General features: G+C 44.2%; 5 protein-coding genes across 5 annotated transcripts in view; 4 read left to right on the top strand and 1 right to left on the bottom strand.

Moving 5' to 3' along the window:
* Positions 1 to 26,316, bottom strand: part of LOC125766401 (leucine--tRNA ligase, mitochondrial) — a 60,113-nt gene that overhangs the window by 7,492 nt on the left and 26,305 nt on the right. The window lies entirely within an intron of this gene.
* LOC125764613 (uncharacterized) lies at positions 5,717 to 7,495 on the top strand. The gene is made up of 3 exons (XM_049429017.1): positions 5,717 to 5,846; positions 5,918 to 6,467; positions 6,607 to 7,495. The coding sequence occupies exons 1-3, from the start codon at positions 5,717 to 5,719 to the stop codon at positions 7,493 to 7,495; spliced, it is 1,569 nt and encodes a 522-aa protein (XP_049284974.1).
* On the top strand, positions 7,399 to 20,070 carry LOC125766385 (dynein axonemal heavy chain 3). The gene is made up of 13 exons (XM_049432267.1): positions 7,399 to 8,450; positions 8,521 to 8,705; positions 8,790 to 9,055; positions 9,124 to 10,344; positions 10,410 to 11,699; positions 11,762 to 12,315; positions 12,387 to 12,591; positions 12,663 to 15,399; positions 15,463 to 15,592; positions 15,659 to 18,190; positions 18,268 to 18,607; positions 18,672 to 19,295; positions 19,645 to 20,070. Exons 1-13 carry the CDS (start codon positions 7,507 to 7,509, stop codon positions 19,945 to 19,947), a joined length of 11,331 nt encoding a protein of 3,776 aa, XP_049288224.1. The 5' UTR covers positions 7,399 to 7,506; the 3' UTR covers positions 19,948 to 20,070.
* On the top strand, positions 20,202 to 21,529 carry LOC125766452 (uncharacterized). Its single transcript, XM_049432428.1, has 3 exons — positions 20,202 to 20,474; positions 21,017 to 21,100; positions 21,171 to 21,529. Exons 1-3 carry the CDS (start codon positions 20,429 to 20,431, stop codon positions 21,332 to 21,334), a joined length of 294 nt encoding a protein of 97 aa, XP_049288385.1. The 5' UTR covers positions 20,202 to 20,428; the 3' UTR covers positions 21,335 to 21,529.
* On the top strand, positions 22,511 to 25,568 carry LOC125766416 (ammonium transporter Rh type A). The gene is made up of 5 exons (XM_049432375.1): positions 22,511 to 23,051; positions 23,141 to 23,928; positions 24,503 to 24,724; positions 24,793 to 24,886; positions 25,321 to 25,568. Exons 1-5 carry the CDS (start codon positions 22,874 to 22,876, stop codon positions 25,452 to 25,454), a joined length of 1,416 nt encoding a protein of 471 aa, XP_049288332.1. The 5' UTR covers positions 22,511 to 22,873; the 3' UTR covers positions 25,455 to 25,568.

Here is a 26,316-nt window from a genome sequence, read left to right as displayed (position 1 = left end):
GTACAACTTCTGAAGCAACCCGTCAGAGTGGATGGAAACTCGTTTCAAAAATACTTCAACTACTTATCTGCTTGTTAAACAGCTTGTTTTGAGCCGTTCATAAATAAATATTAACATTTGGTTATGCATGCAGCAACGCCTAAAGGTATGCAATGCACCTGACAAATTTATCATATTATGGCTTAAACATTTATTTTCTTTAGCATCACTTTTAAACGTCCCATTGTAATGTCGGGAACAGGAAAAATAAAGCATTTAATTGCTTTACAAATACAGGCAATAACACAACGGCGGGTAACACAACAACATCATGGCTGCCCTTGTAGTTAAACGTTCAACGAAAAACACGTTTACAGTATATTCAATTACCACACAAAGGAAAATATGTAATTAAACACAATAAACGATGTAAAGTGAATGTTTGTTGTTTTTTTTTTTCCTTTAATCACTGTCCCAACAATTATTTTACAGTGAACAAAAAATCCCACCTTTTTGATGAGAAAAAAAAGACAAAGCGAAATGAAACATAAAGCTTGCCATACAGTTCGATTCGCGTATAAATCTTCGCTTAATTCCCAGTGCGACGGGAGGACTGATTTTTAATGCCCAACCAACCCGATCCACTGTCTGCCCGTAACATTGCTCACCGAGACGTACCGAATTGAAACCATTCATTATTGATTATTATCGGATTGTTGCTCTGTTTTTCTTTCCATTTTTTTTTGTATTTAATATTTGCATCCCTATCCATTCGCGTGGGCTGTATTTATTGTGCTCTGCTCTTCACGTTCGTCCCGTTATGCTGCGACATAATCTTTTGGCAGCATAGCAAATGTGCTGTACACCGTTGGGCGTAGGAGGAGTGATATCGTTCCCGCTTTCAGTTGATGCATACACCAACAAGCAAACAAGAAAAAGTATAAACCAAGCTTTTGTGCTATATGTTCAACGGTACCCACAATGCTTTACATTTCAGTAGTTACTAATGTTTTTATAGCTAGTTTTGTTTTTCAATACAAGATGAAAAATCGAAAAAGGCGCATTGGTGCATTCATAATTTGTTCTAAATTATTAACAATGAACAAAAAGATCTAATATTCTTGGCCGAAATATTTTTCATCATTTTATCCCATAACTTTGCTGCCTTATTGAGGAACACCTACCTCATATGAACAACAATGACCCTTTATTTCGTTAATTAATTTAAAATAAACCCATGCCAAACGTAACGATTTCAACTGAACCCAACACATAGAGTTTGTTTTCCAGGTATGAATAAAACAAAATATTATGAATATATTTACAGCAACACAGTGCAAGTTGAATACAGGAGTTAAATATATAATTTCCATTAAAAATATAATTTTTTTTTAATTCCTTTTCTTGTTACTCAACAAAATAAGCGACAACAATGTAAAACAAATTAACAAACCAAATTTTGTAAAGCGGATTGCATATGGTACGGCGTTACGAGTCATGCAATTTTTTCCGCCTGTCAGTATGCAAAATATTGTTTATAATTTTCTGCGTTAACAGCAACTCCGCTTCTCATATTGCCATTTTATATGAAGACTATCATCGGAGTTGATTATCCTTGCGTTATGGTTCTGCTTGTTTACATATTTTCTTCTCCTTTATCCTTTTCCACAATCACTTTAGTTGAATCATTCAGCGGACAAACGTATAAAAAGTCGCTTCATAAAACAAACTGCTTTAAAATGCAACCAAACAAATGCAAGTCACTGTGCAAAGGCGGTAGCCGAAAAAAGGCTCACTGCAACTGCAACTGCATCCACCCACACCGGTTCTGAATTGCTTTGCTCGACAAAATATGTTGACGATTTCCGTGCGTGTCCTTGCTTTGCATTCGCTCGTGTTCGTTGTGTGTTGTTCTTGTTTGCTTGTTGTTTTATGGAGAATGGGAAAGGGAACAGGAACAGTTGTTTATTATTTTATCTCACTCAGCACGCGACAATCCCGGACCGGCAACACCATCGGATACCGTTCGCGAATGCACCGCGAATGGATCCCATTATCGCACACACTTTTACACAATAAATAAATGGCAATGTGTAAATTGCTCATTTAATTAATTCTTCGGTCGGGAGCCCGGTTTGCGTCTGGCTGCATTTCCGCCAGATGGCAATGCGGGCACATTATTCGCACAATCGAGCAGATTTTTCCACAAAGCTGACAGGCACAAGCACACCTTTTCCGCGCGCGACAACCATACGGCTGAGGATGGAAATTATTGTCCACTCAAACTACCCGTTCCTTTCGCTACTGCTGTTGCTGCTGCTGCTGCTTTTGGGGGTTTTTCTGTCCACTGCAATGGATTAGAGCATCAACTATGGCTGGTCAGCATTTAACAGCAGCGCTCGCGAGCACTCATTATGCTGCACTTCCGTCCGTTCCATGTTTCGGCGGTTGCATAAAGCGATCGTCTAATTGTTGTACAGCCATTTCCAGCTGAGCAAATTACCACCATTGACTCTTAAACACTAGACGAAGCAATTATGCCCAATCGGTGACCCTTTCCAACGAATTTCGTTTTTGGGTAAAAATGCATATTTTTTATTCGATGCCAAACTGCTCCCCTATACGTTGATACAGAGCACCGATTCGATGAACACGGAGCTGGTGCCAATCAAACAGATTTCCCTATCCAAAGTCCAGCTGTACCAGCATGCAAATATTAGCCTTTGTCGGCGATATTGAACTAGACTCGATTGAAGATTCGCGCGAAAGGTACTCCCGGAGGTCAATGCTAACAGAATCAATAGTTGCTCCGTACGATTCAGAGCCCGGATCGATGAGCTACGATAAAGCGGAAGCATTTATTTAGCTAAAGCAAATAATGCTGCTAGTGAAATTCAATAACTTCACGCTACTACGGATATGAGGTGTATTTGAATGGTAGTTTTTCGGTTGCATCAAGTTCAATTAATCCTTATGGAGGTTTTTTTCCAGTTATGTTTAATATGTGTTAATAAAGCATTATCACTGCATACTTCGCTATATTTTTTTTAATCAGATACAAAAATTCATTTTACTTCACTAATGGCCATAAGTTTCCAGGTTAGTTAAACATTAATCTTATAGAGTGTGTCTTGGGGCCACAACGCCGAAAAGTATGCAAATGCCATGTTTTAAAGCAGTTTCGTATTTCTTAGAAATATCAATCAAATTACATGACTGTGGAAAAAAATATTTACCTATATTATGTGTATTTAATAGCAAGCAAGAAACTTTCGTTTAACTAAAACTTTTTGTTTCCTTTTTCCTTATTATGTAGGTATTAGGCGATTGATACGACACACATATAAACTGCAATAAATTCTCCCCAAACAGTATTTTCAGGAGACTTGCTCAACAAGTATTCAAATTTTTTTTCCAAATGTTCATAATCATTTTTACGAGAAAATCAAAATCAACCATTCAACATCGCGACAAGCATCTAACCTGTTGTGCTTGAAACAGAATCATCCGCAACGCTCGAAGCCATTACAAAATGGTATCCCATGCCCCATGTACAATGTCATTGTAATTTCAAACGAATCATCGCCGTATGCCCTTTTTGCGACCCGAGACCACCCCGAAAACCTACCACGTTTTCGGGTGGATGGCGTTCCGTCGTATACCTCGCGATCTAATCCAGTGACATGAACCCATGCGCTCGCTCGTTTAATTATAGCTTCAGGCACGAAAATTGCTTCCGACATTATTCCGCTTACGATTGGCCGGGTAAGGAGACGATGTGGTGCATCGCAGCTCGTCGGAAGGGAAACGTACGACATGGAGGAATACTAAATCCCCTCGATAAAACAGGGAAAGTTGCTTTTGCCGGAGTCAGTCGGACGGGCAATTGTGCCGGTCCCAGGAGATACGTAAATGACTGCTAATAGCTCCAGAAGGATACGTGGATCCTGGGCGCACAATGGTCCTGATCCCATCGGGGCACCGGGTCTGCAGGACAGCTGGGTTCACTTTGGCACGAACTACAGCCCCAGAGATAACGAACCCTAGCTCTCCAAATCCACCCAAAAGTGGGAACTCAAGCACGACAGACCGTTCGAATCGAGGGGCTTGTCGGCCCGATGTTGATTAGTTGCACGAAATACTCTCGCAGTAATTGATACTTACGCGGGCACTGAGCGGTACCGTGAGTGGGTGGAAAAGAACACTTCTTATCCCGCTTCGGATGAAGGGTGGATTATGCGCGTAAGTTATAGCCACAGACCGGGCAGGGGTGATAAAAATGCTGACCCTCATGGTTGCGGGCTGCATTCATTGACTTTGGAAGTTAATTTTCGGCCCGATCAAGGTGCCGCTGGCCAGATCCGGGGAGGTTTTGTTTTGCCCGGCTAATGGGGTCGCATGCTGTCTTACGGTGTTTTAAAATACAAATTCATTCATGATGCCCGTTCGGACCGTCGTTCGGTGTACCTTCAGGTCGCTCGGAAGAGAGATGGGTGACTGAGTTAATAAATTTTCTATTTTGACAGCACAAGCGATTTCCCTAAATGGAGTATTATTAAAGCCACACAATTCGCTACGAACGAGTGCTGGAGTGAAATAAATCTTTTCAACAAACATAACAGCCGCCCATTTCCTTCCGTTACAAATGAGCAACCATGCACCGTTTAAGGACGGCGTCTTTTGCAATTTCCATTATTTCCTAGTGCTTGAAGAAAGATTTAATTTAAATTTGTTTTTAGATTGACAATTTAGGTTCTGGTGTGAGATCTTTTTGGCTTTTGATTTCAAATTTCCCTTTGTTTCTAAATACTCTCGATCGTTTTTATTACAATTTTTTTTGTAGCCTATACTCGCCTATAATAAATCCATTATTTACTAGAAATTATATTATATAAAATTATAAATTATTAAACATTACTTCCTTTATTGAAGATAAAAGCATTTGCAGGCAATGCTTCTACAAAACCGTTTGAACATTTCTTTCCTCAACCAACTAAACAGCCGAGCTTACACTATTGCTTCCTAGGTGGCGCTGCTACTTCAACGGAGCTCACAGCTTTGCACACAAGCTTGCTTGTTATGCATTCAACGACATGCATCACAATGGGTAATGTGCATCTCATTTTTAATTGTACTCGATAGCGATTTATTGCTCCGTTCTCGTTTGTTAGGAAATGCAACATAATTTACTTGTGAGAGCAATAAACATTTTTAATTTACACTATTCGTAAATGTTTAGATATAATATATTAAAATATGATTACGATTAAGTTGTACAGCAAAACTTTGTGCAACAAGTAGAAAATGAAAAAATTAGAAAACTGTACGTACTGGAACGCTTGTACATGTGTGACCTAATTTCATCTACACATTTGCATAGGCATTCCTATATTTTATATCGTTATCCTGCAATATTTTGACACCTGTGGATATTTACTGCCCTTCAACATAAACCCGTTCACAACACGAATCCTGCAACAGGTCCCTGTTGCGGTACAGAAACATGAACTAACCACGTGTTGCACATGCGGCACGTGTTTACCAACTTGGCGGCAGTTGCTATAGGAGATTATTGCTTCGGCAACTGACGCTTTGCCACATTTTCGTTTACCGGTAGTAAACAATTCAAACCATTTTTCATCCTTAGTAGGCTGCAGTCAATTGTGCATACGATTTTATTAAAGTATTTTTAAACAGAAGTTTACTTCCAAGCTTTGGTCAATATACAGTATAAGAAATGAGACGAACAAAGAAACCGAAACCCAAACTCAAGCGTCACATTGAAGATGTTCCATTTTATAAATTTACTCATGGGAAAGATGAGCTACCGCTTGATCCAGCCCGCACCTTCATAGTGGAACAAATCGGTAAGATTTCAATGCCCGAAGCAAACGAAACTTATATTTCTTAGTTCTTTAACTCGGTTTGTGCTTTGTAGGAAAAATACACTCCACTAAATCGAGTTGCTTCACCAAGGATTACAGTCTTCATCGTACTCCGCGTGGTGATGGTACACTCGAGCCCGAACTATTACCATCCGAATGTGCTACGACGTTTCCTCACCTAGAACCCAACCCGCGTCCCTCGACATCGAAGATTTACTGTCGCGGTGAACCTGCCCGCGACGTTCGTGGCCGTGGGCTGGCAGCGAAAGACAAAGACGCCACCGATCGTATGATTGATGTGTATAAGCGATTTCGGTTGAAAATCTTCCACGACCTAGCGCTCACCAAACCGGTGCTTCGTGGTAATGAATTTTTCCGTCGCTATGGCCGCAACGATGATGACGGTCGTCGAAAGCTGCCCTCGCTGTGGAGAAAGAAACGACCGCAGAAGTTTCAGTTTGATGAGTTTGCTTATCGTACGCCGGAGGAAAACGAGGAAGCGTTGCGTCGCATCCAGAAGCATCTGGATAAGATGATTGCAAAGAGCATAAGAGAGGCTGAAAAGCGACGTCGGGAAAAGGAGGAGCAGGAGCGAAGACCGCAGTTTGTATGTTGATGATTATCAGGAGTTTAATGTTAGGTGTACGCAAATTATGTCCCTTGCTTTCCTTTACAGTGCACTTCTAAAAGCAAAAATGTCTACCAGGTTAAGGTGAAAAAGAAACGACTTACTAACGAGCAGTATATCAAGAAACTTAAACAATCGGAAAGCATGTAAGTACTTATTCCAGAAATACTCCACACCCGTCCTTACTTATCTCCCGCCTTCTTCCAGGAAACTTAAATATCTGCAAGCCTTACTGCCTGTTCACCCCGATGAACAAAAAGACAAAATACTGTCACGATACGAGCAAAACTTCCACCATGCGATGTGTTTCTTCGACGACGCAATGAAGCAGCGTACACTGAACGTTCTGGATCAGCTAGATGTGCGAAAGATCGAACACTATCCTTCGCATCTTATCAAAAAGATTATTCCACGTGTTGATCAACGCCTTAACTATCTCAAACAAGCGTATAAGTTCATCCTCGAAGAAGAACAACTTTGGCCTAACGTATATCCCGAGGTAATACTGATGGACTATCTTTTCGATACTGATCATGGTGTGTCTCGGGATCAGGCGGTGTTCTTCATCATCCTGCTCATGGATCTTCAGGAAGACTATCGCTACTATGTGAAACGTGCCTTTCTTCGATATATACTACACTCAGAAATGGAACGATCCCGTCTTCAGCTAGCGATTGAACCACCCGAGTTCCCTATCGCCACTATGGTCGCTCCGGTACCATGGAAGTGTTCCATTCAGCTGGCAAAAAATCGACTCGAGGAGGTGCTCATGATAAATCACCCAGTGCTGCAAGCGATCAATATGCTATGGCACAAGCTATACAGCAATCTATTGGTTGTCGATTCAGTGAAATTCTACAGCACCGATGTCCCGATGCATGCTGATAAAATAACCGAGATGATACACAACAGTTGTCGAATAACGAGAGATGTAAGATTTACATTCTTCACGCATTCCACACAAAGCAGTTTACAATTTACAACAATCTTTTTTAGATATTAATTAATGACTGGATGCCACGAGTAGCCGATCTTGTAGATGTGATGCGCAAATACTGGAAAGATCTAGTACCGCGGAATTCTACCCATGGTGGACGGGGCACAATCTTTTTCAACTGCATACACGCACTCACCTCATACCATCTTCAAGAATTGATCAAAAAGAGTCTGGATCATCTCGTCGAAGCGTTAGAAGTGTACCGGGAAGGCGATATTGCAGGGGAGGAACCGAAAGTGAAGAAGAAACCCTTCATGACCCTAACCGTCTCGGTGGTTGGTCAACACCATACGGACATTGAGAAAACTACGGAGAAAAGTGATCTTTCGCTCTACCAGGTGGATGACGATGATCCCGATATACTAGCCTCGGAGTCGGACGACTTTGTCCTGACCAACGGTGATGAACGAAGAACTTCCTTCATTGTGGAAAGCAGTGGCAAAATTATCATCTATCCGTACATGGAAGAACTGCCCGATCTATTCAAAAGTTACTTCGTGAAGATACTAAAGGTGGGCTACAAGATTCCGCGGCTCGAGTACTATCTGACGCAGGATGAAAAGCAGCTGGGTTACCTGCACTTCATACGCACCGACAACGATGACATGCAGAAGTTGTACGAGCGTGTGAAGAAGATTGTCATTGCCAACCAGACCGGGCCAACGGTTTATCTGTATCCGATGTACGAGTACTACTTCCCGGTGCTGGCCAACAAAATGAAGCTTATAACGGAGGGGATTTTCTCCCAACCAGAACTACCTCCGCTGGACATTTTCAAGGAGTTGGTCCAAAAATTTACCGATCTGTTGAATGGCATTTATTACCTGCGCGATTTTATACCGCTCAATTTGTTCATGCTCGACAATAGCAGACTGAACAAGGTGCTCGAAAAGCTGGTGAATGATCTCAAGAACTTTGTCATCAACTATTTCATCACGCTGAACCAGGTGGACAACAGACGGTGAGTTTTTGAACAGGAAGCCTTTTCCTTCACCTGTAATGACTGGGTTTTTTTTAATTACTTTCACCAGAATTTGTGATGAATTCGAGGATATGTCACTGCATGCTGGCGAAAGACCCAAAGAAACACCCGAAGTGGTCGCTTTACAGAACTACCTTACCCAGTGCCGGGAGGAGCGCATGTATCAGCTAACGACCGAGATTAAACAGGTCGCTCAGCGAGTTATTTTCCTGCTAACTCATGCCATTCTTGACCGTATGTAGCATTTTTCTTTCAAACACATAATTTTCCATGTTTGAGCAACTTTTCATTTTCTTCCTCTCATACTGCCTGTTTTAGAGGAAGATATCAATCTCAACTCCCGATTGTTCCTGTGGCCAAAAGAGCTGGAAAAGGTGCTCGATCTAAGCGGTGCCCGTTTATCAGTGGTGCGTGAGAATCTTGAAACTTCCCTGCGCGAACGTCGCGTCAAATTCGAACAGTATCTGATGACGGAGAAGAAAAAGATGGACCACTTCCGTACGAGAGAAATCCGCGAAATGCTCTCGTTGGACGATCTGCGCGATAAAGTCGACACGGTCGATGGATTGATGAAGATTTTGGAAGTATTTATCTGAGCGTTTGAATTTGTCATCTCCCTTAAGTCGACTTCTAACTTAATCGTGTTCTTCAGGATTGTAGCCGAGAAGCAAAGGAAATCAACACAAACGAGAATCTGCTACAGATCGATCTGTCCTTCTTCCCGTCGCTCAATGAGATGATCGAAAAGATGGGACCGGTTGAGAAACTGTGGCACACGGCGTACAAGTTTGACACGTGTCATGAGGTGTGGTACTTTGGTCCTTTCAAAGACCTCGATGCAGACATTATACGGAATGCCGTCGAGGAAATGTACCAAGCGATATCATTGCTGCTGAAGGAGCTTACCGGCAGCCCTCAGGCAAAGCGTGTTGCCGAGCAGATACGCATGAAGGTGGAAAAGTTTAAGGTGTACCTTCCAATACTGGAATCTGTCTGTCGCCAGGGACTGTGCGATCGCCATTGGAAACAGATCTCGGAAGAACTGGGCCAAGAAGTGAACCCCGCCGTGCACAATTCGCTAAGCCAAATGGTGGAGATCGATATTGTCAAAATACAGGAGCGTCTCGAGGAGATCTCCAACGCGGCCGGTAAAGAGTATGAGCTGAACATTCAGCTCGTAAACATGCAGGAAGAGTGGACCGACGTGGTATTCGTTTGCGTACCGTACCGAGACAGCGATATGTACATCTTGTCCTCTGTCGACGAAATTCAAACCCTGCTGGACGATCACATTCTGAAGGCACAGGCGATGCGAGGATCGCCGTATATCGCTGCACTCGGCACGAAAGCAAATAACTGGGAGGATAAGCTCATTTCTATGCAAGACATTATCGATACTTGGCTGCAGGTGCAGGCGACCTGGATGTACCTCGAGCCGATTTTCAGCTCCGAAGACATTCTCCGCCAGATGCCAACCGAGGGCCGTCACTTTAAGGCCGTCGATCGTGTATTCCGCAAGATCATGAAACACACCACGGCCGATGCGCACGTCATCCAGGCGACAGATTACCCAGAGCTGCTGAACACACTCCGAAAGGCGTACACCGATCTGGAGGAGATTCAGAAGGGTCTCAACATGTATCTCGAGAAGAAACGTCTCTTCTTCGCCCGGTTCTTTTTCCTCTCGAACGACGAACTGTTGGAAATTTTGTCCGAAACAAAGGATCCACTACGTGTGCAGCCACATCTGAAGAAGTGTTTCGAAGGCATACACTCACTGCAGTTCGATCAGCAGATGGAGATCGTTGCGATTACTTCAGCTGAACAGGAAGTGATACCGTGCGTACGCAAGGTCAACCCCAATCTGGCCAATGTAAGTATAAACTGTAAGTGGAGTGGTCTGCTTTGCTAATGTAAACTTTCATCTTGTTTGGTTAGGGTTTGGTTGAAAAGTGGCTAAAAGAGGTCGAGACCGTCATGCTAGAAAGCGTGAAGGAGCAGATATGGCAGTCGTACGAACGATACCCGAACGATCCACGCAAAGTATGGGTACTGAACTGGCCCGGCCAAGCCGTACAAGTGGTTTCCTGTCTGAAATGGACCGAAGAGGCAGAAGAAGCTATTCAACAAGGACAGCTTACACAGTTTTCAACAACTTGCAGCAATCAGATAGCAGAGTTGGTGGATCTAGTGCGAGGAAACCTTAGTCCTGGTGCAACGATCACGATCGAGGCACTGATCGTCGTCGATGTGCACGCACGCGACATTGTGAAATTGCTCGTGGAAAAACAGATATCTGATGTCGGTGATTTCAACTGGTTCTCACAACTACGCTACTACTGGCGTATAGACGACGATGACAAGCAGAGCTATGTAGGGGTTAGCATGGTCACCACCGATCTAAAGTATGGCATGGAATATCTCGGAAACACGGGCCGTCTCGTCACGACCCCATTGACAGATCGATGCTTCCGCACGCTGATGGGTGCGTTCAAATTGAACTTAGGCGGAGCACCTGAGGGCCCGGCTGGTACCGGTAAAACAGAAACTTGCAAAGATCTTGCAAAAGCAGTGGCCAAGAAGTGCGTCGTATTCAACTGCTCCGACGGGTTGGATTACAAAGCGTTGGGTAAATTCTTCAAGGGTCTCGCACAGTCCGGTTCCTGGGCATGTTTCGACGAGTTCAACCGCATCGAGCTAGAGGTGCTATCGGTCGTAGCACAACAGATTCTCACCATACAGCATGCCATTGCACAAAAGATTGCGAAATTTACTTTCGAAGATACGCATTTAAAGCTTGATCCATCGTGCAATATATTCATTACGATGAATCCCGGTTACGCAGGACGCACGGAGCTGCCAGATAATCTAAAGGTCCTGTTCCGTACAGTCGCCATGATGGTTCCTGACTATGCCATGATCGGTGAGATCACTTTGTACTCCAACGGGTTTGATAATGCTCGTGTACTAGCGCAAAAAATCGTACACACGTACAAGCTCTGCTCGGAACAATTGTCTTCGCAGTTCCACTACGACTATGGAATGCGTGCTGTCAAATCTGTTCTAATGGCCGCTGGTTCATTACGACGTACTCAACCACATCTGGCCGAGGATCAGATCGTACTGCGTGCTATTATTGATGTGAATCTGCCGAAGTTTCTTCAACAGGACATACCACTGTTTGAGGGTATCTACAAAGATTTGTTTCCTGGCGTTAATCTTCCTCCGGTATGTTACTCGTACTGTTATGAGTTTCTCTGGTGCACATCACTACCAATTCTCATTTTCAGCCTGCTCGAGACGATATCGTTCGCATATTGCTTGTAAAGTTGGTTAAAAGGAAGCTACAACCGACGGCCTGGTATATCGACAAGATCATGCAAATCTACGAGATGATGCTCGTTCGCCACGGTTTAATGATAGTGGGCGATTCGATGGGAGGTAAAACGACGGCTTATCAGGTGTTAGTGGAAACGTTGCGGGAACTTCGTCTCGAGAAGGGACCAAAGTGTGAGGAGCAAGGTGTACAATACCGCATCATCAATCCAAAATCTATTTCGATGGGCCAATTGTACGGTAGCTTCGATCCTGCTTCCCATGAATGGTCTGACGGGGTGCTAGCGAACACCTTCCGAGAAATGGTTAACACAACGAGCCCAGAACGACAGTGGATTCTGTTTGATGGGCCAGTAGATGCGGTGTGGATCGAGAATCTTAACACGGTGCTCGATGACAACAAGAAACTCTGCTTGATGTCGGGTGAAATTATTCAGATGACTAAACTTATGAATCTTGTGTTCGAACCCGTTGATCTGGAACAAGCTTCACCAGCAACCGTGTCCAGGTAGATCCATTAAACTTCTGCGGTAAAAACCATGTTTGTGCATTAATGGATTTTCTCGCTCGCCTTTCTAGATGCGGTATGATCTACATGGAACCACACCAACTCGGTTGGATTGCTCTACACAAATCGTTTTTGTTAGTGCTAGAAGAGAAAGGAGTGTCGGAGATTAGCATCGGTGTCTTTGAACAGCTGGTGGAATGGTTGATTCCTCCATCATTGAAATTTCTTAAAATGGTCAAAACCGTCTTACCAATCTCCGAGATGCAATGCTATTCGGTAGTACACAACCCACTTACGAAAGTATTATGAAAACGAAGTATGTTTATGCTACTCTTTCACTCTTTCAGATGTTCTCCAAGTTCTTCTCCATATTTTGCACACGCATACCGAACTACACACAAATACAGTTTCAGCAGACTTTTCTGTTTTGCTATGCGTGGGGATATTTCTCGTCCGTCACCAACGAGGGACGCAAAATGATTGATCCTTTGCTGCGGAAAATACTCTACGGTGGCAATGAAGATCATCCTAAGCCGAAACACTTCTCCCTCAACCGTGGCCAAATGTATCCAGAGAAAATGAACTTCATGGACTACCGATACGATGAGCACGAGAATTGGTGGCCTTGGCAAACTACCGAAGAGCTTACACTGCCAGAATCATGTATCGTGTCCGAGCTTATGATACCTACTAAGGAAACGGGCTACATTCTCTACTGGACCAACCTTTGCGTTCGCCATGGTATTCCGATCTTGCTTGCCGGTCCAACAGGAACGGGCAAAAGTGCTACCATTTCGAACTACATTCGAGAGCTACCGAAGGCGAAGTTTATCTCGAACATTATCAACTGTTCGGCAAGAAGTACTGCCGCACAGGTGCAGGATACGATCATGAGCAAGCTGGACCGTCGACGCAAAGGCGTTTACGGACCGCCGGTCGGGAAGGAGTGTGTCAACTTCATTGACGATCTTGCAATGCCGGCCCGAGATGATTATGGTTCGCAGCCACCGCTGGAGCTCGTACGCACATGGCTCGACCATCGTATATGGTCTGATCTGCGCGATACATCCAAGATCGAACTGATCGATCTGCTACTTATCGCTGCTATGGGCCCGATCGGTGGCAGTAACTACATCCCGCAACGATTGTATCGGCATATGTTCGTGATGTCGATAGATTCCTTCGAAGATAATACGTTGATGCGCATCTTCTCCTCGATCGGTGATTGGCACTTTGCCAAAGGTTTCCCGGAGCCTGTCGCGCGACTCAGTAAGCTGCTCAGCCAAGCAGCAATTGCAGTATACCGTGGAGCAATCGAAAACTTTCTACCCACACCAGCAAAGTCACACTACTTGTTCTCTCTGCGGGATGTTTCGCGTGTGTATCAAGGAATCGTTCTATTGCCCTCAAAGAAGCTGCCCGATCCAGAGAAGCTGGTGCGTCTTTGGGTACACGAAACGTATCGTGTTTTTTGTGACCGATTAGTAGACGATGACGATAAGCTGAAACTGCTTCGTTTGGTCGATGAAGCGTGTGTAACGCATCTACGCCTGAAGCTTGAGCAAGCTTTCGGCGAGCGTCTAGAACCGGGCCAGAAAGTATCTGATAAACACATACGAGATCTTCTTTTCGGTAATTACATGGAACCTGCTGCCGTAACTCGCATCTATGACGAGGTGGACAACTGGGAACAGCTCGAGAAGAACATTAACTTTTACCTGACAGAGTACAACGAACGATCGAAATCGCCCATGAACTTAGTGCTGTTCCGGTTTGCCATTGAGCACATTTCCCGCGTATCGCGCGTGCTTCAAATGCCTCGCGGACATCTGCTGATGGTCGGGCTCGGTGGCTCTGGGCGTCGCAGTGCTGTAAAGCTAGCATCTAGCATGAGCGATTCGCTCGTATTTCAGGTGGAAGTTACTCGTAGCTATACACTCAACGAGTGGCGTGAGGATATGAAAAAATTGCTCATGTATGCGGGATGCGATGGAAAGCGGACCGTGTTCCTGTTTAATGACTCCCAGGCAAAGGAGGAAGCCTTCGTGGAGGACATCAATTCACTGCTCAACACTGCCGATCTGCCCAATCTATTCCAGGCCGAGGAGAAGGCGGTGATCCTCGAACAAATGCAAACCATCGTCCAGGCCACGAACAAGCCAATCGATCTGACAGCGCTTTCGCTCTACAACTTCTTTGTAGAGCGTGTCCGCGAGAACCTACACATTGCATTGGCGTTCTCCCCGATTGGAGATTCCTTCAAAAAGCGGCTACGCATCTATCCTTCCCTCATCAACTGCTGCACAATCGATTGGTTTACGGCTTGGCCCGATGATGCGCTGCAAAAGGTGGCGGAATTTTTCATTCGCTCGATGGATCTGGTCGCTAGCCAGGAGAGATTGTCGATGTCGCGCGAGTCATCTAGCATCGAGGTGGTTGAACCGACCGACGAGAAGGACCAAAAGGTGCGCAAGCTTACCGAGCTGGAACTGAAGCTTATCGCCTGTGTGTTGGTGTTCAACGAAAGTGTCGTTGAAAATTCGAATCGATTCTTCATCGAGCTAGGTCGACGTAACTACGTGACTCCGACGTCATATCTAGAGATGTTAAGATCGTTTAAAGATTTGTATCACAAAAAATACTCTGAAACAATTACACAACGCGACCGTTACACAACCGGTCTGGAGAAGTTAGACTTTGCTGCCGGCCAGGTATCGGTCATGCAAAACCAGCTGCAAGATTTACAACCGATGTTAAAACAAACGTCCGACGAAACGGAGAAAATTATGGTAAACATTGAGCGCGAAACGGCGGAAGCTGAAAAGAAGAAAGAAATTGTCGGTGCGGATGAAACGGCAGCAAACGAGGCGGCCGCATCGGCGCAAGCGATAAAGGATGATTGCGAAAGCGATCTGCAGGAAGCTGTACCGGCCCTAGAGGCTGCTCTTGCAGCACTCGATACACTCAAGCCTGCAGATATTACTGTAGTAAAATCGATGAAAAACCCGCCCTCCGGTGTGAAGCTCGTACTGGAAGCAGTCTGCGTTATTCGAGGCATTAAACCGGATAGAAAGCCTGATCCAAGTAAGTGGGGATAGTGATGCATACTCATAGGTATACTGTAACCTCCGTAATATCTCTTTTCAGATGGTCACCTGGTGGAAGACTACTGGGGACCTTCCCAAAAGATGCTGGGAGACCTCAAATTTTTGGATAGTTTGAAGACTTTCGACAAGGACAACATTCCAATACCTGTTATGAAGAAAATCAGAGAAGTGTAAGACTTTTTCGGCGAATTTCGGTTTTGATTTTAATTACCAATTTTACTCACCATCCCACACAGATACATTGCTGATCGTGAGTTTGTGCCTGAAAAGATCAAAAGCATTTCGATGGCCTGCGAAGGGCTCTGCCGGTGGGTACGCGCGATGGAAATCTACGATCGTGTCGCAAAAATTGTCGCACCGAAAAAGATTGCTCTAGCCGAGGCGGAAGCCGAACTTGCAATGCAGATGGAAAAGCTTAACTCGAAGCGTGCCGAATTGCAGGAAATTCTCGATAAGCTGCAAAAGTTGAATGATTTCTTTGCAGAAAAGTCTCGCGAAAAGAAACGTCTGGAGGATGAAATAGATAGCTGCGAAAAGAAATTGATCCGAGCGGAGCAGCTGATCGGAGGACTGGGCGGAGAAAAGAGACGATGGTCGGAGTGTGCTGTCAATCTACACCAATCCCTCAGTAACGTGGTGGGTGATGTCTTATTGGCAGCCGGCTGTGTAGCCTATCTCGGATGCTTCACCACTGAGTTTCGTTCTGCAATTGTGCAGGAATGGAACGTGGAAGCCGTTACACGACGTATACCCTGTACGGAGAACTTCTCGCTCATTACCACACTTGGAAATCCGCTCCAAATTCGTAGTTGGTCCAACTGGGGCCTACCAACGGATAACTTTTCCGTTGAGAATGGTATTATTGTGAAACATGCACGCCGCTGGCCGCTCATGATTGATCCGGAGGGACAAGCGAACAAGTGGGTAAAGAACATGGAAAAGGCGAACAATCTCAAAATCATCCAGCAAATGGAAGCCAACTACATGCGAATTGTTGAGAACGCAATCATCAACGGGTATCCGGTGCTGTTGGAAAACGTGGGCGAAAACATCGATTCCGGGTTTAATTCGATACTGGAGAAGAACATCATCTACCAGAAAGGATCGTACAACATAAAGTTTGGTGACGGCATGATAGAATATAATGACAACTTCCGATTCTACATTACCACCAACCTACGCAATCCGCACTATCTGCCCGAAACGGCCGTTATGGTAACGCTCATGAACTTCATGATCACGGAGCAAGGCTTACGGTCACAGCTGCTTGGAACCGTCATCATACAAGAACGCCCCGATTTGCAGGAGAAAAAGGAATCCCTCATTATAGAGTCGGCCCAAAACCAAGAAGCCTTGTACAACGCCGAAGCCAAGATTTTACAGGTGCTCTCAACAGCCGAAGGAAACATTCTTGACGATGAAAACGCCATTGACATACTCACCTCGAGCAAACAACTCTCGGAGGAGATACAGGCGAAACAAATTATTGCCATTGCTACTGAGGCGGAAATTGATGCCGCCAGACAACAGTACATACCAGTAGCTCGCCATTCGGCAGTGATCTTCTTCTGTACTGCTGAACTGGCTAACATTGATCCCATGTACCAGTTCAACTTAACCTGGTTCCTGAACATCTTCGTACAGGCGATCCTTAACTCACCCAAATCCGATGACCTGGAGCAACGGTTGAAGCATCTCACCGATTACTTTACCATGGCCATTTACAGCAACGTATGTCGCTCGTTGTTCGAGAAGGATAAGCTTATGTTTTCGTTCGTGTTATGTCTGGGCATCATGCGTGGTCGGGGAGACATTGAGGATTCGGAACTGTCATTCCTGTTAACCGGTGGATTAGCCTTAGACAACCCTTATCCGAATCCCGCCCCCGATTGGCTTACGGATAAATGCTGGTCAGAAATAGTTCGCGCCGGGTCGCTTCCTTCCCTAAAAGAGCTTCCCCAATCGTTCATGCGAAACGTTGAGCAATGGAAAACATACAACGATCTCAACGATCCCGATGCACATCCACTTCCGGAACCGTACGATCGAGAGGAAAACATTATCAAGCTGATCGTCCTGAAGTGTCTCCGGCCCGATAAAGTAGTGCCTGGATTGCAGCGCTTCATCGTACAAAATATTGGCAAAACATACGTCGAACCACCGCAGTTTAACTTGGAAACTTCGTACCGCGATTCGTCCCCGCGTATCCCACTCATATTTATGCTATCACCCGGTTCTGATCCTATGGACAACATCTTTACGTTTGCAAACGCCCACTACATGAGTGATGACTGTCGAGTGATCTCGCTCGGACAAGGCCAGGGCCCGAAGGCTACGCGCACTATACTGGATGCGATCAAGCTGGGCTATTGGGTTATCCTTCAAAATTGTCATGTAGCGGAGTCGTACATGGACGAGCTGGAGAAGATTTGCATGGACTCGAGCTTGTACGAATCGGTGCATCCAAAGTATCGCTTATGGTGTACATCATACCCTAGCCGTCGGTTCCCGGTTTCCATTCTACAAAACAGCGTGAAGATGACGAACGAAGCACCGAAAGGTGTGAAAAACAACATGACACGCATCTTCACCACGGAACCACTGTCCAACCATTCGTTCTATTCGGATGCTTTTGATGGAGACCTCGCAAAGGTATGGCTACGAGGAGTGTTTTCGCTCGTATTTTTCCACGCTGTTGTGCAGGAACGTTGCAAGTTCGGACCGCTGGGTTGGAACATCCCGTACGAGTTCAATGAATCGGATTTAAAGTAAGGATTGCATTTAGATTTTGCATTTACAAAAAATTCTTTCTCATTCTCTAACGTGTATCTTTTACCTCGCAAAGAATATCTCTGATGCAGTTGAAGATGTTCCTCAATCAGTACCACAAGATTCCGTTCGAGGGACACATTTATCTTACAGGCGAATGCAACTATGGAGGGCGCGTCACGGACGACAAGGATAGACGATTGTTGATGGCTCTCCTGAATCGGATATACAATCAAAACACGATCGACATAGATAACTTCCAACTGACGGAGTCGGGGCGATATAAAGTGCCGGAACTGCCAACTGACAAGGAAGCACTTGCCTACATCTCCACATTACCCATGATCGCTCACCCGGAGGTGTTTGGTTTGCATGAAAATGCTGACATTACGCGCAATATTGATGAAACATCATCGGTATGTACGATCAACTAGCAAAACCTGCCAAATATTACCAATCCATATCATCTCCTCATTCCAGCTACTTGATCGAGTTCTGCTCACGCAAACACACCTCTTCGCTGGAACGGCCTCTTCGGATACGGAACAAAAAGACGACCCAGTTCTGATGCTGTGTACAGAGATCGCCAAAAAACTTCCCAACCTTTACGATGTGGATGCCGTCGCTGAATTGTTCCCGATCGAGTACGAAAACTCCATGAATACTGTGCTGCGTCAAGAGTTAACACGCTTTAACCGGCTGCTGGAGTACATCCGGCTTAGCCTTGTCGATGTGCAACGAGCCATTAAGGGTCAGATTAGCATGATACCAGAGCTGGAGAATATCTATCGGGCGATGAAGATCTCGCGTGTACCAAAGGCGTGGCTATCGAAGAGCTATCCATCGTTAAAACCACTGGGTAGCTACGTGAACGATTTTGTCCAACGGTTGGCATTCTTCCAGCGCTGGATCGACGAAGGGGAACCGAATGTATACTGGATGAGTGGTTTCTACTTTACGCAGTCCTTTCTCACCGGTATTATGCAGAATCATTCACGCAAATTTAAACTGCGCATCGATGAGTTAGTGATGGATTTCGATGTGACTAGTTTTGAGTCAGACGAAGCGGTGAAAGATTCTTCGGAAGTGGCTACGTTTGTTAAGGTAATTGATGAAGCTACAAGTGGTTAAGATAGTACTCGAATAGTATGTTAATAATAGATAGTAGATACTTTTTACTCACATTTCAAGTATATTATCGAGTCATTCCAAAAGACACGTTTTAAGTAATATTTTAACGACCCAAACTACTCTTTTTAACACGCTGCGTCACAAAAGGACAAACGACGTGTCAACGTAGACTACGTACTGTTCGACGTAAGTACATCGGATCAAACGGACCTATCATGATGTTTTTTTAAAGCTGAACAATCGCATCATTGAATCACTTACTTACAGCATATTACTTTAGTTGAACTATCGATAACCTAATTCTTTTTACATTCTTTCACAGGGTTTGTATTTGGAAGGTGCTCGATGGAACCGCGAAAGCATGCGCTTAGACGAGCCACTGTCACGCATCCTCTACGATACATTGCCCATCATCTCGATGACTCCGATTCTGAAAACGGAAAAAAGTTATCAACAACGCCTTCGTTACGACTGTCCAATCTACAAGACTAGTGAGCGGCGCGGTGTCCTATCTACCACCGGTCATTCGACAAACTTTGTCATGTTCCTTGAGTTAGACACCAATATGCCATTGGAGCACTGGGTTCTTCGAGGAACCGCTTGTCTCTGTCAATTGGATGACTGAAGAATACGAACCGATACTATCCCGTGTGTTTTTTATTGTGTATTTTCACATTGAATGTTTGGTTGTTTTGGTGTGGCACCTCATTTTACTAAAAATAAATCTGTAGTCGTTTTATCGAGCACATTTCTCGACATTTCCCTTATCTTATCACATTTGCCGTTACCGGGGAAGGTAACTTGGTTGGCCGTTAAACGGCGCAACAGGTACCAAGGCATAACGCTTCGTACATACAGGTTAAGCACGCACGTTATCTTATCTGTCGCACGGTATCTACCCACATTTGCCAATCGGTACCTGATATGAAACATCGTTAGGGTGTAACCGTCAAATACGAACAGGTCTTATTGTGCTTCAACGCTTCACAGCAGATAGAATCAATTAATACATCTAAACCGAAAATAGTTTGTGCCACAGAGAACATTAAGTGACAAAAGTGTTTAAAAAGTTTATTTGTAAAGTTGAAGTGAAGTTGGTTAGAAAGATGCATCTCATAAAGAACAAAGCAGTGTACTTCACGCTCATGCTCGGTAATTATCAATGCGTAAAATGGGTACAGGTTACAGTCGCCTTGAAGCTGGTGCGAGTGATTCATCGTTAGAATATTTCCTGGAACGAAGCATTACTTCACCGTACTCAGAAAAGATATTGAATGTGTGGTGATATTGCAAAATGTTTCATGTAGAATGCAAATTACAATTAAGAAGTTAAGGTCACGTACTTCCGTTCAATGTGCTGCTCACAATCCATTTGCTCTTTGGTTTAGTACTAGGTCAGTGCAACAATAAACCAAGATAAATCCATACTGTTCCTAACGAGTTTATCAAATGAGCGGCATCTTTCTCGTGGCGACTTCATCTGACTTTTTTAATGGCAATAAAGATGGAGAAACTGTGCCTTCAAACAATAAGTTGAATTAATATTTCAATCACGTCCAACAGCTCATAACCAATAGCATCATGAATCATGAGCCGAAATGATGTTAAAATGGATTACGCAAAACCCAATAACATTTTTGTTTACTTCACTTAACATTTTCTTTCTCCTATTCTTTGCATTCTCTTCCATACAGTTGTCTTGAGCATGTGTTTGGATGAAACGGAGGCACGCCGCAAGATTCTTCGTGGACGCCGTACCATCAATCGAACATTCAAACGTGAGTCATGCCACTATTGCCCAACCGACACACATATTCGGTCTTCCATTAATCAACATTTCAATTACAGGTGGACCGATGATTCCAGCGTGGGCCATCATTACGATAGTCGCCATTGTGAATCTACTCATCGGCGGTATAGCCTATCTTATATTCCGAAAGGTCGTACTCAATGCACCGATTGAGAACGTTACCTCGTACACACCGGCCATGCAGGATGAGTACAGTTCCTGAGCGATGAATTTCCCGCAATGTAACGACTCTTTCCATTTACCATCCCCACTACACCATGGCGCCAGTTTGTGTGTTTAAATGGCAACTACAATATTGAATCCTTCCGGTAGATTGTAAGCGTACCCAATCGTCATTAACCTGTGTAACCAGGATCAGCAAATCAATAAACATCCAGATCAATTTCACTACCACGTACCGAACGGTTATCTTCGCTTTCGATCATCAAACAAAATTCGGTCTTGTGTCATGTGCATTTCCGTTACCGTAACTTCTCATCAATAATTAAGAGACCGTATTACCATGCCGTTTACTGTCTTCAGAGACACATTTGACATTGCGTGACCGAAGGCGTCACGTATTGGTTGTTTTTTTTTTTTGTACCGGGATTGAAAATCCGGTAACAGAACACCGACACATTTCGATTGCAGATCCTCCGAAACCGAAAGCAGACAATGTGGTAAGGTAATCGAATCGTACGAATTCGACATTTGATTACGGAGAGTGAGGAACTTCAACACAAACTGTTCCTCAATAGAATGTTCGGAAAATCAATCTATCCGTTGGTCGTTCATCTTCAACTCGTCGGTGGAGACGGATCGATCAAAATATACACTTCAAATTAAATTCACTTTCAAGCACACCAGAGCTCTGCTAAACTCCGAACCATCCAATGGCAGAACGGACAACATTTTGACTCGGTGAACAGGAACCGTTGAAGTGGTTCATAAATTTTCAAGCACACAGCACACCGGGTGAATTTTGCACCGATTCCCCATGATTGCGCTAATCCATGGTCATGGTCAAACAGAATCTGTTGCAGCAGCTATGGGTGGGCGAGATGGTGGGGAGTTACAGCAGCAGGGACTAACGATTTGTATAAATTTACATAATTCATTTACCCCCTTTTCCTAATTTAAATGTTCACTTTCAATCATCGTACACCAGGATCCCTCACAAGCGTTAGGTGGTAAATCTAGGATGGGGACAAAAAAAACGACAACATGGGAACAGCATGAAATCGGTCGGTGCGAAATGGTACGTTAAGGTTGATTTTGGCCCACTTCAGATATTTTTGTCAGACCGGAATGCTGCATGTTTGATTGATATGCACAGTGTGTAAAATCCATTCAAATGAAAATACATTCCTTAACTACATTGAGTGCAAATCTCCCAGCTTTTCTTCTATTTATTTCCTTTATTCTACTGGGGTATGTTCGTTTTCCCCTTCCCGAAAATAATCATTCCCCCGTTTGTGTTCTGTCCATCGAAACCGTTCCATCATTCCCACTGTGCTGACCATCATTATCATCCACCGCGCTTAGCAATCCCTTTCCCGGTGGCAGTTTTATCCACATCAACCCAAATCCCAGCCATCATACATCAACGCATCAACCACCGAAATCAGTTCCATTTGGACAGTTCGTGGATAAAAATGTACCACGGCTAACGCTCCGTGGATTTGTCACCTCATCGTCTCAGTTCGACCAGCCAAAGTGTTCTTTTTTTTCTTGAAAAAAGTTTAAGTGAACTATCACCACCATGCATACGCCAGGATCATCCACATCCGGTTACGCACTGCTGCTAATCGTGCAGGTGGTGTTTATAATCGTGTTCGGATTCTGCACCGATTATGCAAAGGAATTATTGCCCGTTAAAAATGAAACTGCCCGAGCAGCCACATCCGAACCCGAGGAGTCTAATCTTCGCAAATATCCCCGTAATGTCCAAACACGGCAAGCTGTTATTTCTGGGTCATTCGTTCTTAAACCCTGTGCTTTTCCTTCCCCTCCTGATCTTACCTTCCAGATTTCCAAGACATACACGTGATGATCTTTGCCGGTTTTGCATTTCTGATGACCTTCCTGAAGCGGTACGGTTTTAGTGCATCGGGACTTAATCTGCTGGTGGCGTCCCTCGTCGTCCAGTGGGCTATCATAATGCGCGGCTGTTACGAGATGGAGGATGGCATCATACCGATCTCGTTGCAGAATCTGATCGGTGCGGACATTGCGGCCGCAGCCGTACTCATCAGTATGGGTGCACTTTTGGGTCGCACCACTCCTATACAGCTGCTTGTAATGGGCATCCTGGAGATCGCGATCTTCGCAGGGAATGAGTATCTGCAGCTAGAGCTCGTTAAGGCGGCCGATGTTGGCGGTTCAATAACGGTGCACGCTTTCGGCGCTTACTTTGGGCTGGCGGTAAGCTTTATGCTACGTCCAAAGAAAGAACTGGCCAAGCCTGGTCCGCTGGAAGGTTCGTCATACAACTCGGACATTAGTGCCATGGTCGGAACGATCTTTTTGTGGATCTTCTGGCCCAGCTTCAATTCGGCACTGGTCGACGGAGCTGATCAGGAACGGGCCATTATCAACACATATCTCTCGCTCGCCGGTGCAACGGTCGCCACATTCGTGCTGTCGGCGCTGGTATCGCACGAACATAAACTCGACATGGTGCATGTACAAAATTCCACCCTTGCCGGTGGTGTTGCCGTAGGTTCCATCTGTAACCTGCTGATCCACCCGTTCGGTGCACTGATCGTCGGTGTTATTGCAGGGGTGATTTCCGTGCTGGGTTATCGGTACCTCACGGTAAGTACTGTGCTATCTAATGTGGATCTCATGTGGTGTTTGCCCACTGCTATCTAACCAACGATCACTCTCGCTCTCATGTTGCGTAAAAAAGGGGGACGGTCGAAATTCAAATTTTAATTAGATTCTCGCCGTACCGTTGTCTCATGGTGGTTGTAGCATTTCATCAAACAGAACAAACCCAGACAGTCGGACCAGCTGCTAACGAATTCTTCTTCTGGTCGGTGCACTGTTAGCAACTGTTTAAATGTTAAAAACCATCTCCACATCGCCTGAGACTGTTTTTGGAACATTTTAACATACGGGTGATAACAAGCGATCTCAAAGTGCTCCATTTAGCACTCAGTAACGATTAGATCGATCAACAAACAGGTTAGATCGGTACAAATTGACATGCACGGTTGCAGTAATTTCATTAGCAAATGAATGTTTGGGGGATGTTAAAAAAGCGAAACAAATTCTATTTTCGTACGCATTGACTTTATCAATTAAAATTTATTTGTTTTGCAACATTTAAGACTAGAAGTTTTTAGAGGTTTTTGAATTTTTTTCCATTTTATGCCATCTTTTGCAGCCTGCCATACTATCCAACCTACGTATTGCGGACACATGTGGTGTTCACAACCTGCACGGTATGCCCGCAGTACTGTCGGCCATTTTCTCCGCCATCTATGCAACGTTCGCCAGTTCTGAAACGTACGGAACCTCGTTGGCTACGATTTTCCCCGCCATGCAGAATCCTAATGCCACCGGTCACGCTGGAGCGGAAATGGAACCGCTCGAATACGTCATTGGGGTAAGTGAGCTGAGCAAACTTAATGTAGGAATTGTTTTTTTCTTAAATCTCCTGTAACACACTTCCAGGGTTACGGTCGTTCCGGAGCTAAGCAGGGTGCCTTCCAACTCATGGCAATTGGGTTGACGATGGCGATCGCAATAGTTGGCGGTTTACTAACGGGTAAGTAAATTATTATCATCATATAAACTAATTTCAATAAAGTCTATACAATAATACTGCCTACTGATGACATGTGCCGATCGATAGGAGTTATCGTTAGAATGAACACGTTCGGCAACCTCTTATCGGCATCGGAACAGTGCAACGATTCCCTCTGGTGGTTACTTCATCCAAATGAAAAACCAAAGCAATTGCAGCGTGTAACCGGAACTAACCCATTCACACTGAAAGCAAACGTTCTGTTTAGTCGCGCCTTGAAAAGGTGGTTACGAATACAAAATTATTGTCCTAGCTGTTGTCCATCATTTGCACTACGCACCTTTGTATTGATGGATATGTTTCATGTTTTTGTTGTACATAAATGTTTGCAAAAAAAGAAGAATGAATAATATAACTAAACCCATTTTCCATTTTTTCTTTTCTTCCCTTTTCAGGATTGATACTCAAGTCACCCTCAGTTCGTCAGTTGGAAGAACATGAACTACACAAAGATGATGCATTCTGGGAAACGCCATCGGAGGAATCTAAGAATACTACAGACACAAACGAATCCTCAGTAAATCAGTAGAGTGGACCAAAAACAAAAGTACACAAAAGACGAAAAATATTCAGCCGGCACTATAACGCGTTCGATACTTTAAACAAATCGAATTAAAATAAACCACTCATATATACAAAACAATGTTCGAAACAATTTTATTCTTTTATGAAATTAAGACACTTTTGGAGCATTTTGTCTATAAATTCAACTCATGCAAGGAGCATGTGGATCTTTATTTCACGCTAAAAGAGAAAAGTTCCATAGTTGACATAATCAATTGTTTCTGTTACTTATTGGAAGAAAAGTTTTTATTCGAAATTCCTTTTGTGTAAGGAAAATAGCTACAACAACAGCTCTTTTTCCAATTTACTTTCCTTTAAAAATTGTGTATTTCAAGCACATTAACGCAACTATGCAAAACGGTACAATAATTTCAGGAAAAAAAACAATTAACATTCCACCAACAACTTCAAGCATCATAAGATATCTCCAACTAGATTTAATTGATTTGCAACACGACTGTGCTAAGAAACATTTTTCTCGTGTCTGTTCATTTAAATCGCATTTTCATGCCAACCGGCTCAAAAACACACCGTGCCGGGTGATCACATTCCGGATCGCTAATTGAGCCGCGAAATCGAAACGTTGCGTTTGTACATGGTACAACGCAAGCACATGGCCATGCTTGTTCGCAAGTTTATATCCCCCATCCCCTTTGCTACCCCCCTGTTCGGCTGTACGCCACAAAATCCAACCCCGTGATCGTGTTAGATGGTTTGCAAATTTTCTTGCACGCTCTGCTACACACGCTGGTGGTCACGCTAAGCTGCCATTTTATCACGCGATCATGCCTCTGAGCGCCAGCTTTTATACTCTCCATTTCTTTAAT

This window comes from Anopheles funestus, chromosome 2RL, assembly GCF_943734845.2.
Source record: "Anopheles funestus chromosome 2RL, idAnoFuneDA-416_04, whole genome shotgun sequence".
Taxonomy (NCBI): Eukaryota; Metazoa; Arthropoda; class Insecta; order Diptera; family Culicidae; genus Anopheles; species Anopheles funestus.
Note: the sequence above shows the minus strand (reverse complement) of the source record. Positions and strands in the feature narration are given on the sequence as shown.